Source organism: Acinonyx jubatus, chromosome E1 (genome assembly GCF_027475565.1).
Source record: "Acinonyx jubatus isolate Ajub_Pintada_27869175 chromosome E1, VMU_Ajub_asm_v1.0, whole genome shotgun sequence".
NCBI classification, from domain to species: domain Eukaryota; kingdom Metazoa; phylum Chordata; class Mammalia; order Carnivora; family Felidae; genus Acinonyx; species Acinonyx jubatus.
The window spans coordinates 52,478,423-52,495,337 of record NC_069397.1 but is presented as its reverse complement, the minus strand read 5'-3'; the positions used below and the strand labels follow the sequence as shown (position 1 = coordinate 52,495,337).

At 50.6% G+C, this 16,915-nt stretch overlaps 3 protein-coding genes across 18 annotated transcripts in view; 2 read left to right on the top strand and 1 right to left on the bottom strand.

The window, feature by feature from the left end:
• The window catches only part of FAM104A (family with sequence similarity 104 member A), a 17,200-nt gene extending 12,212 nt beyond the window's left edge, over positions 1-4,988 (top strand). For 6 of the 7 annotated variants that reach the window (XM_027047975.2, XM_027047977.2, XM_053212153.1 and 3 more), the window contains 2 exons: positions 873-935; positions 2,576-4,988. In XM_027047975.2, coding sequence (XP_026903776.1) covers positions 873-935; positions 2,576-2,806 — 294 coding nt within the window. In that variant the 3' untranslated portion in view covers positions 2,807-4,988. The remainder of the gene's footprint in view (positions 1-872; positions 936-2,575) is intronic. The other variant, XM_015076305.3, reaches the window with a different exon arrangement.
• COG1 (component of oligomeric golgi complex 1) lies at positions 3,831-16,915 on the bottom strand. Its single transcript, XM_027047961.2, has 14 exons — positions 16,559-16,915; positions 13,445-13,689; positions 13,113-13,294; positions 12,801-12,971; positions 10,820-10,976; positions 10,033-10,243; positions 8,878-9,669; positions 8,182-8,328; positions 7,569-7,730; positions 6,384-6,511; positions 5,821-5,929; positions 5,257-5,366; positions 5,098-5,176; positions 3,831-4,020 (listed from the first exon to the last, which is right to left on the bottom strand). Exons 1-14 carry the CDS (start codon positions 16,871-16,873, stop codon positions 3,883-3,885), a joined length of 2,946 nt encoding a protein of 981 aa, XP_026903762.1. The 5' UTR covers positions 16,874-16,915; the 3' UTR covers positions 3,831-3,882.
• SLC39A11 (solute carrier family 39 member 11) overlaps positions 15,200-16,915 on the top strand; it is a 422,497-nt gene continuing 420,781 nt past the window's right edge. For 2 of the 10 annotated variants that reach the window (XR_008294188.1, XM_053212149.1), the window contains exon 1: positions 16,244-16,463. Coding sequence is in view for 7 of the 10 variants with exons in the window: in XM_053212149.1 (XP_053068124.1) it covers positions 16,370-16,463 (94 nt within the window). In the remaining 3 variants the exon portion in view is untranslated. Of the gene's footprint in view, positions 15,278-16,243; positions 16,464-16,915 lie in introns of those variants that run through there. The other 8 variants (XM_015076303.3, XM_027047967.2, XM_053212147.1 and 5 more) reach the window with 7 other exon arrangements.

The window sequence follows — 16,915 nt, the reverse complement described above, 5'->3', positions numbered from 1 at the left end:
GGACCTGCTTTCCTGCTTGATGCAGAATCCTCACTCCTGAGGGTAGATCTGGGCAGAATCAGGTGCAGACCTCGGGGCACTGGATCCGCCAGCCATAACCTCTCATGGATGTTTTGTCTGACCGACTGCGCCCGCAGTGGCCCAGCCCCACCACACTATTAGCTTTGCTCCCCGAACACTCCTTCTCATTTTGCTCTTACTGTGCTCCCAGTTCGTCACAGCTTGCTTACTAAAACTCTTCCTCCACCTTCCCGGCCCCCTTCAGACACCGTTCATTTCAATGAGCCTCTCCTAATTCTTCACCTGCTGCAGGGTTCCCGTTGCCACAGGAGCATGACAGTACGATCACTATCCGCGGCTGTAGGTGGTTTTCACTATTTAGTATTACAAACAAGGCCAGGCCGGACATTTGTGTACCTGTCTTTATAAAGTTGGTATAAACCAGGGGCACCTGGTGGCTCAGTCGGTTAATTGTCCAACCTTGGCTCGGGTCATGACCTCACAGTTCGTGGGTTCAAGCCCTGCGTCGGGCTCTGTGCTGACAGCTCGGAGCCTGGAGCCTGCTTCGGATTCTCTGTCTCCCTCTCTCTGTCTGCCCCTCCCTTGCTCATGCTCTGTCTCTCTCTCAAAACTAAACATAAAAAAATAAAGTTGGTATAAACCATGTCTTTACACAAGAGTTTTAAAAGGGACTAGAAATCACAGGTATGTTTGTCTCCCTCACCCTTTTTCAGTATCTTATGTGACCCATTTTAAAGAGCTTTTACTTTTTTGCAGCATAGTGTCACCTTTGCTATTATAGTGTGAAATAAAATTTGAGATGGAAACTTGACTTACTACAAACTGATTCTAGTTCTTGCCTTAATTTTCAGACAGGACCTGTAACGAAAAACAGTAAAGAAAACAGACTAAGAGGAAACAAAGTGTTCTGCGCGGTGGGTTTCTTATCTAGTGTAGTAACTGACTTGTTAAATAGCCATGGCCTTACCAGGTGCAGGAGAGCCGCACGTGTGGGCTGCTCCACTCTAGATTAGGAGGGGCCTTAATGTAAGAAAACAATTTTTGGTTTTGAATCGTATTTGACTTCTTAAGTCTTTTAAGTAAATTTAACCAGTGCTGTAGCTAACCGTACCATCTGACTCCATTCAGTCCATTTTATAATGCTTTCATGTTTGTGTTTTTCTGTAGACAGATAGCTTGTCTTTTACTATCTGTCGGCAGTGGGATATGTGACCTGTTAAATAGCTCAAGATGACTTCTGGACCATGATGATTCTTGCTTTAAGTGTTATTAATAATGGATATCTTTCATGGACGTTGCATCCTCTGCTGTTCTCAGATATGTTTATGTACCTACTGTTAGGTGTAACTTTTGATCAAAAATGGATAAACTAGTCTAATTTTGAAAATCACTTTTCAAGTTCTGTCTGGAAACATTATTGAAATATTTATTTTTATAATGAAAATACACAATAACCACATTGCAAGAATGTGATAGTAAAGGGTAGGAAAAAAATAAGCAACTTCAGTCCCTCCATCCTAATATAACTACCATGGCCAGTTTTTCTCTAGTCTTTTTTTCTGAGGTGCAGATTTTACGCAGCTGTATGCAGACTTTTCAAAACCAAGGACTTTGTGTAAGGGAGCAGGAGTTAGATGTATCAAACGACTTAAGAAAAAGCATACACTAGATCATTATTAGAACTCTGTCTTTCTCCCGCATCGATTCTTTTCAGTACAGTATCGTATTGAGTTGTGAATGGAAGAAGAGTACTGCTAGTCATTTATTTGAAATGCAGTATTTAAATTGTCAAATACCAGAATTCTGAAATGGATTCTTACCATTGACTTCCCTTGTGAGAACCCTAGCTCTTAGGGATCTCTGACTAGCTTCTTCAAGACAAGTAAGACATCAAGTCATGTTCGCTACCTTAAAAATTAGGCACGCTTGTGCATGCTTGTGCACGTTTGCCCACACACATCTGGAGCTGCAGAAATGCTACTGTAACTTAGAAGAAGTATGTTGTAGTCTTTCAGGATGTGTGTTCTGCATCCAGGGGATACCATTTTGTGTCCATGAGATGATAACCACGAAATTGTTCCAGATTTTTTGAGACTTGTGCCCAGAAGCCATTTTATTTGTTAATGACGTCTGTCCCCTGTACCAGTGATTGATACTTTGCCTTGGAAGCTGAACACTTCCTCGTTTGATGATTGGACATTAGCGGAATGAACAATAAAATTCGCAGGTAGAGAAGATGTGTAAAGGCACTCGGGTGTAGTGGAGAGGGTTTGCGGTCAGAGGCCTGCACTTGAATCCTGGACCCTGCCGCTTCTGGGAATGTGATGGGGATCTTGGCCCCACTCAGCCTCCCGTGGTGGTCGTGAGGATAGAACGAAGTCTCCTAGGTGACTGTGCTTTGTGAAGCTCTAAAGCCCGCGGTCTGTTTTGATGCTGGCGCTCCTCAAAGCAGATGGCAAGAATACTCTCAAATAGGGTGTTGGGAATGAAACCACGGTGAAGTTCCGAAGAAACAAAACAGCCTAACGGAGCTCCCGTTTCTTTTTCCTCCCAGTCTTCGAGCAGCGATAGCGGCGGCAGCAGCAGCAGCAGCATCAACAGCCCGGACAGGGCAAGCGGGCCGGAGAGCAGCTTGAACCACATGGGCGCCGGGTCCGGCCCTAACACCCCTCAGCCTGTTCCTGAGCAGTCTGCACTGTGCCAAGGCCCTTACTTCCGCATCAACCAGACCCTGAAGGAGGCCCACTTCCACAGCCTACAGCACCGGGGACGGCCTCCGACATGATGTGCCGGCGGTTTCTTGCCTTCTGTGAAGGGACAGCGCTGTGCAGATTTGATATTTCAACTTACGATGTTTTAAAAAATTGCACAAAAATATGCCTGTTGGCTTTTCAGTCTATATTTGAAAGAGCAGGTTAACAGGCAGTTGTTTACTTGTGGTTTTGCTGCACTATTGCAATTTCAAAGGGGCTTCGAAGCAATTTTTTATAGGATTCTTTTGAGGGTGGGTATCACATCCATGTCGAGGTAACGGTATGAGGAAATCTCATCTGCGTGTTGAATCCATAGTTTGTCCAGTTCAGATTGGTTTCCAAATCTGTCAATTAGAAATTCTACTTCATGTAAAAAGGCCTTTTAACAATGCGGGATCTTCAATTTTTTAAATTCAATAAATCAGCAAAGAGTATCTAGTTTCCATGAAAAAAACCTAAGTTTTTTTTCCCAAAATTTAGAAAGCTTGATTCAGTCTTGCACTGAAATTAACTGCCATACTACCTCTTAGTATGTAGACATCCTGTTGAAAGTACGCTGTCCTTTCTAACAGGAGAACAATCAGATCCAAGTTAGACCGCGGAAGGGAAGCACCCTTGCTAATAACCATCTTCTCTCTTTGTTATATATTTGTATTTCCAGAGAGAATCTCTTTCAGACTTGTATACCCAGATAACTTCTGCTACCGTTACTCCTCCAAAGCCTACATCTCAGACTTAGTAGAAAACACTGCACAGATCTGACAGTCGAGAAGTACATAACGAGTGACCTTTGTCTTACTCACAGACTTGTTCTGCCAGCAGCTTCTGTGATCTCACTGGGAGTCCGCCTTGGGGGTCAAGAATTCAGGCGCTGCTGAACGCTGACCAAGTGTAGGCTCTCTGAACTGCTGTCTGAAGTCACAAGTATCATGAAACTGTCGGACAAGGATTCACTTTATGCTTAAAGCAAACCCCCAACAGTAATTCGGGGGCCACATTCCACCGCTGAAACTGGAAAGACTGGTGTGGCTTAGAAATAAATGAGCAGAGGCACCGTTAGAAGAAGTGATGTAGTATTTATTTAGAGAGGGATGGCTATGTTCCCATGTTATTTAGTCATACTAGAGAGCCAACCTAGCTTGAATAACGAAGGCGTAGACGCGTCTTCTTCCTCACTGACCAGCTGTCTGAACAAGGAGCCAGGGTGCGTCGGGTCACCTGCTCGGGAGAGTGCCGGGGGGCCAACCTGCCACGCATGTAGAGGAAAGTGCCTTAGAGTCTACCCAGACCCTCCTGCCTGTTCACCCCCCGCCACTGCACTCGGAGTCCACACAGCACACACGAGCAGATCTGAGAAGCACGGAGAGCTCTAGGAAGGGGTCTTTGCTCTTTGTCAAGATTGGCAAAGGCCTTCGGGGACAAAATGCGATTCTATTATGTGACACAACTAACGCTTCCAGGTGAGAACTCTCCTGGGAAAAGGGTAAACAGATGTACCTCCTTTCCCTGGTCGGTTCCTCTCCTACGGACAGGACTTACGGTCAGTTACTTGAAGAGACATTCCGAGTTCGGGGGGAAGTTCTGGCACAGGCCCATGCTCGTGGAGGGGATGGTCTGTGCAGGAACTCGTTCTCTTCACTACCATCTCCCACATTTGACAACCAGATGTTTGATGAGAATCTGGGTCTTAATGGGTTTGATGGCGGGGAAGATGGAAAGGATACGTTGCTAATATTTTGTCTCACAAGAAAGCAAACACAACTAAATGCTGAAAGAAGACAAGCTGTTTGGGCTCAAACGCGTGTACACAACACAACTCAGAAATACCCAGGAGGACTCTTGCGGGCTTATTGGATGGCAGTCAACTGAAACAAAACGCGCATTAACAAGAAAATGTCAAACTCAGAGCAAATTCCCTTTAATTTCCCACCCAACTGAAAGAAATGGAAGAGGAAACCACCACCAGACAGAATGGTTTTTTCCCCCAAACAAGTACAGTCATCATGCTGGGTTAGCAGTTAACTCTCTCACCCTACAAGAAATAATCTCCATCCTGTCCTGCCTCTTTTTTACAGCCTTGGCAGTCTGAGAGAACGTTCCTATTATGAGGCTACTTGACAGTGTAAATGGGCATCTTTTAAAACTTCTATCAGCTCGAGCTAGTGAAACCTTGTACTTCTCTATTGCGCCGCCATTAAAAGCAGCATTAGTGCATTTTGTCATTCGGTTCTTTATCGGTTATTTAAGGGGGAGCTAATTGGGTGGTTTGGTGGGAGGTGGGGACAGGATCAACAGGGGTGAACCCCTCACTCTGTGCACTAACCTGGGTTTTTGTTTCGATGCTTCTGCTGGTTGATTTGGCCTTTCGGGTACTTGTCATGCTCAGTGGAAGAAGTCCGAACCTCCAAGACAAGGTGAAGGAATTTCAGGGGCATGAACAGGAAGCTTCGGGGCCCGGCTAAAACATCTTTAGAACCATTACCTGATCTGACTCGATGCCAGAGGCAGTATGTTATGGGGTTCTTGGGAGTTGAACGTGTTGCTCCTGGGCGTGAACTGATTCTCTGTACCAGTGACCAATCCAAACAGAACCTGACAGACGAGAAATGGAGCGCAGTAACACGCCGGGTTTTTTACTGTCCAGTTGAAAAGAGAAAAACCCCTGGCTAGTAATCAAGCTCTACTTTGTTTCCGTCCAGCCTTTTGGGGAACGTTCTTTTGAGTGTTAATGCTTCAAAATTACCTTTTTCACTGCCCACGGGTCAGAACCTTATAGTCACATGGCTCTTTTACTTCATTCTCTTCCTGAGGCCTTGACCTTCATAAAACCTTAATAATCCTTATCTGCGCCTCCAGGGGTCAGACCGTGGTTGCCTCAGCAGTGGTTTTATCTAATCCTCTTTCGGCCCTTATAACTAAACTGTGTGGTTTGGGTCCCGCCCCCCTCCCAGCACCACCTCCAGGGTATTAAGTGCAGAGGTAGGTTTGCGTGGTAACCTGAGCCCGCGCGCGCTTTCACACCGAGCACGTTTCTCACGTGACTTACAGAGGTTCGCTGCGCCAGCCGCGTGAGGTTGCTGTTGAGGTGTGGTGTGAAGACATCCAGGTCAAACGGGTCAATGAGTGTTTCCAGGGAGTCGGCCACTTTCTCAATTCTGAAAAAAGGATTCTGATTTCCTTTACCCAGTTTTCTAGCTCAGAAACCCCCCTTAAGGCGATTCGATGCTAAAGAGACCCCGTATTTGGACGTAGTCGTAACTGCTGGCTCGGGACCACCTGTCACTGCCCGTGGTACTTGAAGTGATCCCAAGAGCTTCCACCTGCTAAGATGTCTGAAGTCCATTCCTTCCTCACATTGTTAGGGTCAGCGCCACAGGCTCAAATTCTGCCCAAGAGCTGGTTAGCTGACTCAGAGGAGAGAGGAATGAGATTCCACCTACCACACTTGACCATGGCATTTACCCAGCAGGTGGCTATTCTTTATCTAGCTGGTAATATGAGCACTTCCTGTTTAAAACGAATACAACCAATGCACGACGAGAGGCTGCCTCGTGGGGGCTTTCTGGAACGGGCTGTGTGCACTTGGGAGAGCCCGTGGCGGGAGCCTACCTGGAGTCCTGCTTGCTGCGGCCACTCTTCACCTCCTCACCCCTGGCTGTCAGAATGATGCTGAGATAGCGCAGATCATAAAGCAGCTGCAGGGCCCGATTCTGGGTCATGGGGAACGCACCTTCTTTCTGTAAGTGAATATCCCACCCCCACCTGTTAAGGGAGACTTGTGATATGAGCCAAATAAACAGCTTCATGCTTTGAGTTACAGCTTATTCCAGAAGCAGCCGCTTTTATATTCATGAGGGCAGTTCAGTCTCACAACACCAACAAAAAGAACAGGTTATGTTCGAAAGTTTGTCTTAAACCAAACTAAAAACCTTAAAGGCCTTGGGGGCTGTAGACTGCCCTTTAAAAGGGGAAAAAGCTCCTTGTGTGAAGGAGAGGCATTCTGAGGCAGCTCAGGAGAGGAGACTTCGCTGAATTCTTCCCCAAATCAGGAGGTGGTCCTGTCTTTGAAAAAAATTTTTTTTAATCTTTATTTATTTTTGAGAGAGAGAGAGAGAGAGAGAGAGAGAGAGACAGAGTGTGAGCAGGGGAGGCTCAGAGAGAGAGGGAGACGCAGAAACTGAAGCAGGCTTCAGGCTCCAAGTTGTCAGCACAGAGCCCGATGTGGGGCGCGAACTCACGAACCCAGTGAGATCATGACCTGAGCTGAAGTCAGATGCTTAACTGACTGAGCCACCCAGGCACCCCGGTGGTCCTGTCTTTAAAATGTCACTAATGAAACCGGGACATCAACCAAGGGCAGAGCGCTCCAGAGAAGGGGAGGGTGGGTGGAGGGCTGGGACACAGGAGCTCCCGGAAGCCGGTACCTCTGTGTGCCACATGCTGCGCTGGGCATGGTCCCCCTCCACCCCTCCCAAGCAGCTCTCTGAGTGACCGCACCTGACTCCGGAGAAACGGAGAAAGTGTCACAATTTGCCCAAAGCCGCAGCATGTACTTGGCAGTGCTGGGGTCGGAAACCAGGCCTTTTTTCTTTCCCACTGAACTGCCTTCTAGTGAACACCTGCTTGATCCTCGAGAAGGGGTGTGATGAACTCACGGCACGGGAAGCCGCTACTGATTAGACAGCCTGTGCTGAGTGTAAACGCTTGGAATCCTTGATGGGAACTGCCCAAGCCCCAGAAAAAGCTAAGGTGTTTATTTCTGTTTTTAGCGGGGGAAAAAATTCAAACACCAACCTTCACCTGTTTTTCTTCTGAAAGTTTCTCATAGGCAGCCACCACCTGGACCATACAGCTTTTCAGCATCTCCTGCAGGGTCACTTTTGGCAAAGCATGGCCTCCAACCCGGTTAACTTCCTGGCAGAGGCTAAACAGGAAGGACTGGACATACCAGGATGGCTAAAAGAACAAAAGGACGCCGAGTCACCAAGTTGCGCCAGTTGGTAAAAGTGGCTCCGTTTATCCCTACTAGGCTCATGTGCCGGGACCTTGACCCTCCAGTCAGCCCCTCACAGCAGGCCCGGCAACAGATACAAGTGACAATCGCTGCCATCCCCACGGTGGCCGGGGGCTTGGCCCGGCAGGTGGCACTGTGCTTTACGCTGTTTTCACTTTAGGGTAAACAGCCGTCTAATGAGCAGAGCCCGGGACACACAAGGAAAGGATCGTTAAGTGACTGACTCCTTGGCCCTCGGTCCACTCTACCCCCATGATGGAAGTTATAAATACCACTTCCGGCTCTTCCTCAGAAGCCGTGTGCTGACTGATTTTCTCGTCTTTTCCCTCTCTGCAGAGTGGGCTGTTTGGCCCTGTCCAGGCCACAGGTGCTCCAATGGGGGCACCTGCTAACCTGTGTAGGGAGTCGGATTGTGGACATGATGCAGCTGCCAGACTCCGCTTCCTCCTGGATTTCTAGTTCATCCCAGCTGGTGGCTGTGGCCAGGATGGAGCCGGCATCGTCTAGAAGTAACGACTGGGTGAATCTGTGAGCCAAAACCTGGTAATAAAAGGCAAATGTCCAATAGGCCCCTTAGCTCCTCCATAGAGCGTTTCAAGCCACCACGGTAATCTTGAGACCAGCTTCTGCTGCTTAGATCATGTGTGCCCTGCTGAGTGGAAACGTCACTCTTGGGCTGATTCCGTGCGGCAGTAATGGGAGTTTTGTTGTAACTACCCTACAGATGTCAGCGGCCACCCCTTAAGATGCCAGTGGGGACCCCAGAGAACATGATACTCAGGTTGAAGAGCAGGAAATACAGACCCTTGCCCCGAGAGGTCTTTCTTTTATTCTTATCAGGGGGCAGGAGAAAAAGCCGGTGTTTCTGTCTCTAAAACCTAGGCTAAAAATGTGAACGGAGAAATGTGTACGCGAGAGCCATTTCACTATCGCAGAGAAGTAAAAGTAACTGCATGAAATAAGAATCATTTTCCCCTTACTGCGGAAAGCCCTCGCTGAGGCTGGCCAGCCTGGAACGTGACAGAAGGGAGGCAAACGGGGGGTCGCCGCTGAGCACGGGAAGAACCCGCCGACGGGTCGGTCACTCACCTTCACAACCGCCGAGCTCCACACGCGGTAACCCATCACGCTCTGCCGCAGGAGGAGCTCCTTGACTTCCTGCCACTTGGCCTGCGAAGGAAGTACTTCCCGAGTGGTCCCCTTTCCCTGCTTTTTCAGAGCCTTAGGGTCCCTTGCTGGTTTCTCAGAGTTCCTGGACTTTCCCAAGATGCACTGCTTCAGATGGGGACACAGCTCTCCCAGCGACTGGCAGAGTCTGGCCATGAAAAGGACCGCGTGCAGCTGGACACTGTCAAGGGCATCCCGCTGCCCCTGCACCACCTGCTCCGAGCCGTGCAGCTCTGCCCGGATGCAGGCCGTGATGCGCTCGATGCACGCCACGGACTGAGCCTGCAGCAGCTCCAGCACGGTGCTGGCATCCGCGTACCTGTCAAAGGCACAGCTCTTGGCTTGCACGGGGGAGACGTCCTTGGGCGGTGACGAGTCCGCAGAGGGAAGGTAGGCCAGGAGGTCGTCCAGCTGAACCTGCAGTTTAGCATCCAGGGCAGAGCAGAAGTCCTGGACGCAGGGGCTAACCGCCTGCGCCTTCATGGAGAGCCCGCTGCCGGCACGCGGCCCCCGGTGCGCCACGCTGACCCAGGCAGCATCGGGAGGCAGGTCCTGGGGACTCTCGGACCAGAGGAAGAGAGACATGTTATGCTCCAAGTGGATGTGCTTACTCGGAGTGGAGCTGCTGGTGCTGCTCTTGAGCTCCTGCAGGGCGGAAATGAGGAGCTCCTTGCAGCCGGTAGAGATGGAGTCAAAGCCTTCTCTTGTCAGGGTCTGAAAGAGAGCGAGAGGAGCGAGCGTTCCAGTCGTGACCCGTCAGGACATCTCAAAGCCACGGCACCAGCTGGCACGCCGTCCTCGCGCTCCGCACGTCCTCCGGCACGCTCAGAGAGCTCACGTGGTGTCGGCAGAGAACGGGGTCGTTGCTGACGGCCCCGGACACATTCCCGACCCCCCGACAGAGGCCGCGTCTCTTTCTGTACCACAGTCTAGATCTCTGCTCATTTCTATGGTTCGTTACCCAGAAGAGCCACCCCTGAGTCAGCAGACAGAGGACAGACTCAGGGAGTGACAGAGGTGACAGTCAAAAGATCACACTAGGACGGGCCGGAAGACAACCGGACCGAGTGATCTCACCTGTAACCGGTCAAGGAACAGCTGCCGCATCAAATCCTCCCAGAACAGGAGTGGCTTCTCCAGAAGCCGCTGACATATCACGTCCCAGCTGTGGTTGGTGGACTCGTTGGTAAGTAATTCCCACATGGCATCCCGGATCCCTGCGAGCCCTCTTATGCTCTTCACGTAAAAAAGCAGGTTGGTGATCCCATTTTTAATGTCTTCATTACACCTGCAACAAAGTCATTTTTCTTGGGCTTTATTAGACTCGTGGTTTTCACACCTTTCTTAAGAAAAAGAGCAGGACTCCAATGGAAAACCTCTTACTTGGGTCCCAATATATAAACGTATATGTATCTCAGAGCATTTATCAATATGCACTAAAGACGGCGTTTCTGGCTAGACTGGGGGATGGGGCCCACCCTTGCCTCCCCGAGGTATCTACCTGGAAGGACGTCTACGGGCCACTAGAATGGCTTCAAAAACCGCTGCACTAAGTAAAAGCTTAGGAGTGGCAGAACTCTTGCAATCCTGTAGGGATTATTCCCTGTCAGGATATATTCCTGTAGGGAATATTTTGGAAGGTGAATTCCTTCTTGGTTCTCCTACAGCGGGGACTGACCACCCCCCCCCCCCCCCGAGGGCAGTGACAGGTGGCAGAGTGAGTGACTGGCATGACCCAGCGGGCGGCATGCAGAGCATCACCTAGAAGGTCCGGCTTTCCCCTCATTCCTCCGTGGCCTCACCGGCCCCTCTTGTGGCTACGTGAGTGGGTCCTGCCAGCCTCGGGAAAGTCCTGGCTACTTACATGTGGATCCATTTCCGCAGCGTGTCTTTCAGGTACTCCTGGCTGATGGGCTGTGCCAAGGTTCGGAGAGCCGGCTGGAACTGGACGACGGATGCCGGCAGGTGTCTGGACCAGCTGCACAGTTTCACCTCCTCTTGCAGAACACCGGCGCCCTTCCCTAAGAGAAGGCCAAGTGACAGGTAATCGGGGCCATCCTTTGGAAGGCATATTACAACCTGGACCCAGAAGGAACTTCCAAAAATCATCTCGCCTTCCTCTGGCCAGGTCAGGCCGCACCCCTGAAACAGGGGGGAAAGGGAAGTACAGAATAGACGGTCCTCAGGGAGCTGGCAGCTTCCCGCCAATATGGACACCATATTGGTTGAGAAGGTGAAAGGCAGGGAGGAAAGGTGCGGGGTGAGGCAGGGGGAAGGAGCAGTACTGGAGTGCCCTCCACGTCCTAGAGGCAGAACTTACGTTGTCACAAAATAAAAAGCGATCATTTCCCTTTCCTCACCATCCTCTGACCAACCTGGAAGAGCTAAGAACTGAAGACCACTCATCCTGATGAGTGGCTTGTAGCTCCTTAGAGGTGACCTTTCAAGAAGGACACCAGCATCCGCGGGGCAACTCTGGGAGGCAAACACCCTCCGGAGCTGGAAACACAGGGGTCCTTCTGAGGTCCCTTGTACTTGTTCTCCAAAGCCTTGACATATCAGCCCATAGGCACCTTTCATGGGAGGGGAAAGGATGAAATGGAAGCACCTAGAGGGAAGCCAAGGCATAAGGAAGTGGCACCCTAGCTGGAAGAGACTACGTAATACACGTTTCTCTGAAAATGACCAGATGGCTGTCCCCACTTTCTACTTGTTTCCCTTCTACCTTTGGCCATGTCTCCTCTGCCTGACCTCTGAGTTCTGGAGTCCCCTGAAGCACAGTCCTCTGTCATCCTCTTCCTGTGATGATGTCACCTATCCCCAAGGCCTCAGCCACAGGCACAGATGTGTGTCTCCGGCCAGACCTTTTACTGCTGTGTTCTGGACCTGTAGCCGCCTGCCCAGTGCACACTCCCATTCCAAGGGCTCAACGGTCTCCAAAGCAGTATTTTCAAGAGTGAGCTCATCATCAGCCCTTTCAGACCAGCTCCTTTTCTAATAGACTCGGACACCTCCTTCCCACACCCTCCACAGCCAGTCTACCAAATCCCCTGCTAAACAGAAGTCCAAGTTGTCCAACTAGCCCCCATCGTCTGCCACTTAGGTCATGATGACAGCCTCCCAAGTGAGCTCTCCACATCCACTCCAGACCCCATGAAGAGCCACTGCCACATAAAAGCCAAATGAGTTTAATTCCAATTAGGATAAATGCGATCAAATAAAAGCACAGGACGTATGGGGACATATAACAGAAGGATGTACAAGCCTGGAAGGTCTTAGAAGGCTCTCCACTGTTCTCTGGATAAGGTCCAAACTCCCTAGCCCGGTCCACGCAGCTCTGCATTATTTGGTCACATCTGACAGACTGGCCACATCTCTTCCCATGCTGCTCTTGACCCTACCCCAAACCCTTAGCCTCACCTGCTTGCTTTTAGTCCCTCAAATATCCTAACATCTTCCTTGCCTCAGGACCTTTGCACATCCCATCCCCTTTGCCTGGAACTCTCTTCCTTGCCTCCCTCATTTGACTAACTCTTACTGAACTTTCAGATTTTAGTTTAAATACCATTCTCAAAGGAAAGCATCGTCGGTGAAGTCCCTCCCAAGTCAACTTGTGCTTGGCCTTTATGACAGTGGCCAATGTGGATATCCAACGGATGTGTGTGTATTTGTGAGTTCGGTATCTGCCTCTACCGCTAGACTGTGACCTCCACGAAGGTGGGGTCCGCATTGGTCCCACGCGCTGCCGTATCCCCAGCGCTCGGCACCGCAGCAGGCAGACGGTAGACGCTCAGTAGACAACAGGTGAATGACCAGAAAATGAGAAAGGCTAGCCAAGAGCTCACCGGTCGGATGCTGGCCCGTGATGGTCTCTAGAGTTGAGAAGAGCAAGCCGCATGGCAGGGACGGATCTGGCAGCTGGCCTTCTGGTAAAGTGTAGAAAAGAGCATGAGCCTGGTTCAAAGTGGTGGCCAGCAGCTCCACTAACGAGCAGACCTGAGTCTTGATGCCAGTACCTACGAGAAGAAACCACCCTCCTGTAAACAAGTTCCTGTGGTCAAATGGGAAACAGGGAACACCCCAGATGCTTCGGTCTCCCTGAGCTCATGCGTCTCCACTCCGTTAAGGACCACGTTTTGGAAAGAAGCCAAACCTACTGTGGTGCGGCTGGTTGAGGAGTTTCTGAATAGCTGCCTTTCTGGCCAACAGGAAGTCTGCTAGGGCCTGGCGAGGAGAACTCTCTTCTAAGAGCATTATTGAGCACAGGGCCTCGGCTACAGCCTGGTCAGACACGGCTTGGCATTTGAGCAGCAGCTTGCTTTCGTGCAGAATAGTTGACCTAGAAAGACGATGACAAAGGTCAACGGGGAATTTTTTCCATCTTGGGAAGAAGAACCTTGGTACATCAGGAGAGAAGACCTATTCCACGACCCGGTAGCGGTGGCGCGTGGCCGTGCCCGGAGCCGGTCGCCACGCCGGGTCCACTTACCGGAAGTGGCTGGCTGCTGCGACCTGCCGGATGAGTATCGGGAATCGCAAGAGGACGGGGCTGTATCGGGAGCCAGAAGAATCCAGCTGGAGCAGGCTGTGGAGGTGGCAGCAGAGCAGGTACAGCTGTGTGGCATGGAGGTACTGAGAGGCCTCCATGGAGCTCCAGATCTTCTCAGGAATTTCCAAGAGTAGCTTGATCTGGGCAGCCATGCTGTAGAACTTCTCCTGGGATGGCTGCTGGGGCTGCAGGGAAAGGCACGGAAACCACGTCAGAAGAACAAACAGATGCAGGGTCAGCGTTTGGCAGGCTTGGGGGGAAGCGTGGGGGTATCGTAGGGCACAAGCTTTTGTTAAGGCTGATGCCGCTCGGCTAGGCATCAGAGTTTGGGGCAGAGAATCAGCAGACACAGGAGTCCTGTCCAGCCGCACTGGCTTTTCCTCCCGTTTGGGGGCACCTTTGCGCGGTCTCCTGGAGAGGTGGACTTGATCTGGTCCTCCTCTCGCAGTCTAGTGATCAGCAAGCCTCGAGAGGTCTCCACGGCACAGAGCCCTGCGGACCACCATTCCAGTGGGCTTTCTTCTTCCCTTTTCTGATGTTCCGCCTTCCCCCATTTGCTCCTGCTTCTCTGAGTGCTCAACAGACTTCTCTGCCAGCTGTTCTTCTTTTTTTTTAATTTTTTTTTTTAATGTTAATTATTTTTGAGAGAGGGAAAGACAGAGACCAAGCAGGGAAGGGGCAGAGAGAGAGGGAGGCACAGAATCGGAAGCAGGCTCCAGGCTCTGAGCTGTCAGCACAGAGCTCGATGAGGGGCTCGGACTCACAGACCACGAGATCATGACCTGAGCCGCAGTCGGCCACCCTACCGACTGAGCCTCCCAGGCGCCCCTCTGCCGGCTGTTCTTTACCGCCCCTCCGCATGGCGCAGTCCTCACGCCTCTGCCCACCTCAGTCCACGATCCTACTCCAGGACTCTGTGCCCTGAAGCATCACCTCTAAGCAGACCACTACTATCGCGTCTTTTTCAGCCCTCACCACTCTCCTGCGTCCCAGGGACGCCTCTTCTGCTGCCTGCCTGCTAAGTGTCACTGCCATTCCGTAATCAGTATGTCCAAGACGAAATTCACTGCCCTCCCCAAAAATCTGTCATCTGACCTCCAAACATATCTCAGCACACCACCACTCTGCTCCCACGTTCCCAGGAGATTCATGTCCTTCCGGTGGTTCTGCTGAGGTCTCCACTACTAGGTTCCAGGATTCTAATGCAGGTCCTTATCGTCTCCCACTCATTAATCCAAAAACATTTCGCTCATGCTGCGTTCATTCTCTACCACCTCCGATCTATCCTTTACCTTTGCCTTCAGATTAATCTCCTTCAAAGGGAGAGCCTTCTAAAAGGCTCATCGCTGTTTAGTAACTTGGCCTGGTTGTCAAAGATTTCCTGTCCTTCCAAGTACCTTCTTCCAGGGACCCTTCAATCCGTTGGTTCTACTGTGGCGGGGAGGGGAGTGATTTCATCCTCTCAGGAAATATCTGGAAACATTTTCGATTTTCAGAAAGGAGAAGAGGGGTACTACTGGTGTCCAGTGGGTCAAGGCCAGGGATGCTTATAAATATCCCACAATGCACAGGACAGTCTCTAAAACAAAGAACGATCCAGCCCCAAATGTCAGCAGCACCAAGGTTGAGAACCCCTGCTTTAATCAAATTGATTACCGATTTTTAATTGTCTTTTCATACTCCAGATCCATATTCCAAATTTCATCCATCACAACGGCCCCTCCTTACTGAGAAAGACTCAACCCTGAAGTGACTTCCTTCGGAAATATTATGGTAAATGTTAGTAATTATTTTGGAATCAATCACACATTATCCTAAAATGTTTTCTATTGCTACTCTGAAGTATTTATATTTTTCTCATCAACTTTTCATGGACTTAATTCCTTGACTAGATTGGAAGCTCCATCAGAGCAGGAATGGCGGGGTGGGGGCAGGATTCTGTTTCTTTGTGCCTTCAACACAGAGGGCACGCAAATATTTGTGAGTCTGAGAATAAATCAGAAATAATAACTATAAAAAATATATTTCTAAGGTCAGGCACGGTACAAGTTACCTTTTAATAAACCTGAAGCATAACTCCGTTATAGGAAAGGCTGGCCACTAAAAGGAGGCATATATAAATGAACAGAGGAGAGGGATGAGGTTTCTCATTTCAAAAATTAGCAAAATATTTCTAATCTTCTATGGTTCTGTTGCGTGAGCCCTGGCTACTGACTTGGATTTTTCAAACAGGGTGTATTAAAAAGTTCCAAACTGGAGCTAAATTGTAGTTTTGCAACTTGTTCTAACATGTCGCTCTAAGGTTCCTTCTCCCCACTTGTTAAGAACAAATTCCATGTTTACTCTTCTGACCCTCCCTACCCCTTCACTTTGTCATCCTTAAGTCAACATTCTTTAGGAACACAAAATGCTGCTCCGATATTAGGATGAATTTAGGGCTGAATCCTTCCACATCAGGCCTAATCATTAGCATTTCGGGGGGAAAACACTTAGGGTAACTTGATTAGAATAACCTTAGCTCCCTAAAATGAAAATGTTCCACTACTGAAAGATGAGAGCTTGATGGCTGGTACTGTCGTGCAACAACTCCAACAAAGGGTAGAATAGGTGTTTGGGATCATGGAACTTATTCTTGGGAATGCGGTGGGCTCGAGACCGGGATGAGGAACGACATAAGGGGAAGGGACCAACGTAAGGGAGAGATGTGTTCTAAGAATAACGTCAGGAAACATTATACAGGGATGAGCTGAACTGCCGAGCGAGAGACCCTGGCGTTTCATCTAAAGCTGGAAGGGAGAGCCCAGCGAACCCACGAGGGAGGTGAGAGAATCTGGGCCCGGAAGTCAGGGAAGGTTCCTGAGCGGAATGACGGATCAGCAACCAGCGCAGGCAGGACAGCCGTGTTCCCCCCACCAGGAAGGGAGTCCAGAAATGCGGCTGCAGGCTCTTCCCTCGGCAGGTGAGGCTCGCGCGGGGGGGGCGGGGACTGGCCCACGGCCGCCCAAGGGCTGGGGGCGGGTCCGCGGGGGGCGGGACCGAGGGTGCGGGGCTGACCTGCGGGTCCCGTGGCGGCAGGGGGGCGGCCGAGCCGGCTTCGCGGAGACGGGCGCAGTACTGGTCGGTGGCCTTCACGGCGTCCACCAGTCCCTCGGCGCAGCGGCGCATCTGGCCGATGGTGTCGGCCGCCTCGATCAGGTCGCGGTACCGCTCTCCCACCATTTGCCGCAGCTCCTCTTTCTTGTGCTCGATCTCGGCCCGAACCTGGCGCTCCAGCCCGCGGATCTCCTCCGCCCCATGTGTCTCGAAGAGCGCCGCGGGGTCGCGCAGGTCCAGCCGCTTCAGTGCGAGAGAGGTGGCCGCGGCCGCCATGATAGACGGGTCAGTCGGCCGACGGGTCACTTCCGCCCGGAG

Bases quoted from the DNA above. Each gene is read 5' to 3' on its own strand.
- COG1 (XM_027047961.2), bottom strand. From the start codon at position 16,873: ATGGCGGCCGCGGCCACCTCTCTCGCACTGAAGCGGCTGGACCTGCGC. The intron at 10,244-10,819 runs GTAAGTAGCCAG...ACTTTGTTGCAG, and splicing joins CTGCGGAAATGGATCCACAT to GTGTAATGAAGACATTAAAA. The intron at 8,329-8,877 runs GTGAGTGACCGA...TTTTATTACCAG, and splicing joins GGAGCTCGGCGGTTGTGAAG to GTTTTGGCTCACAGATTCAC.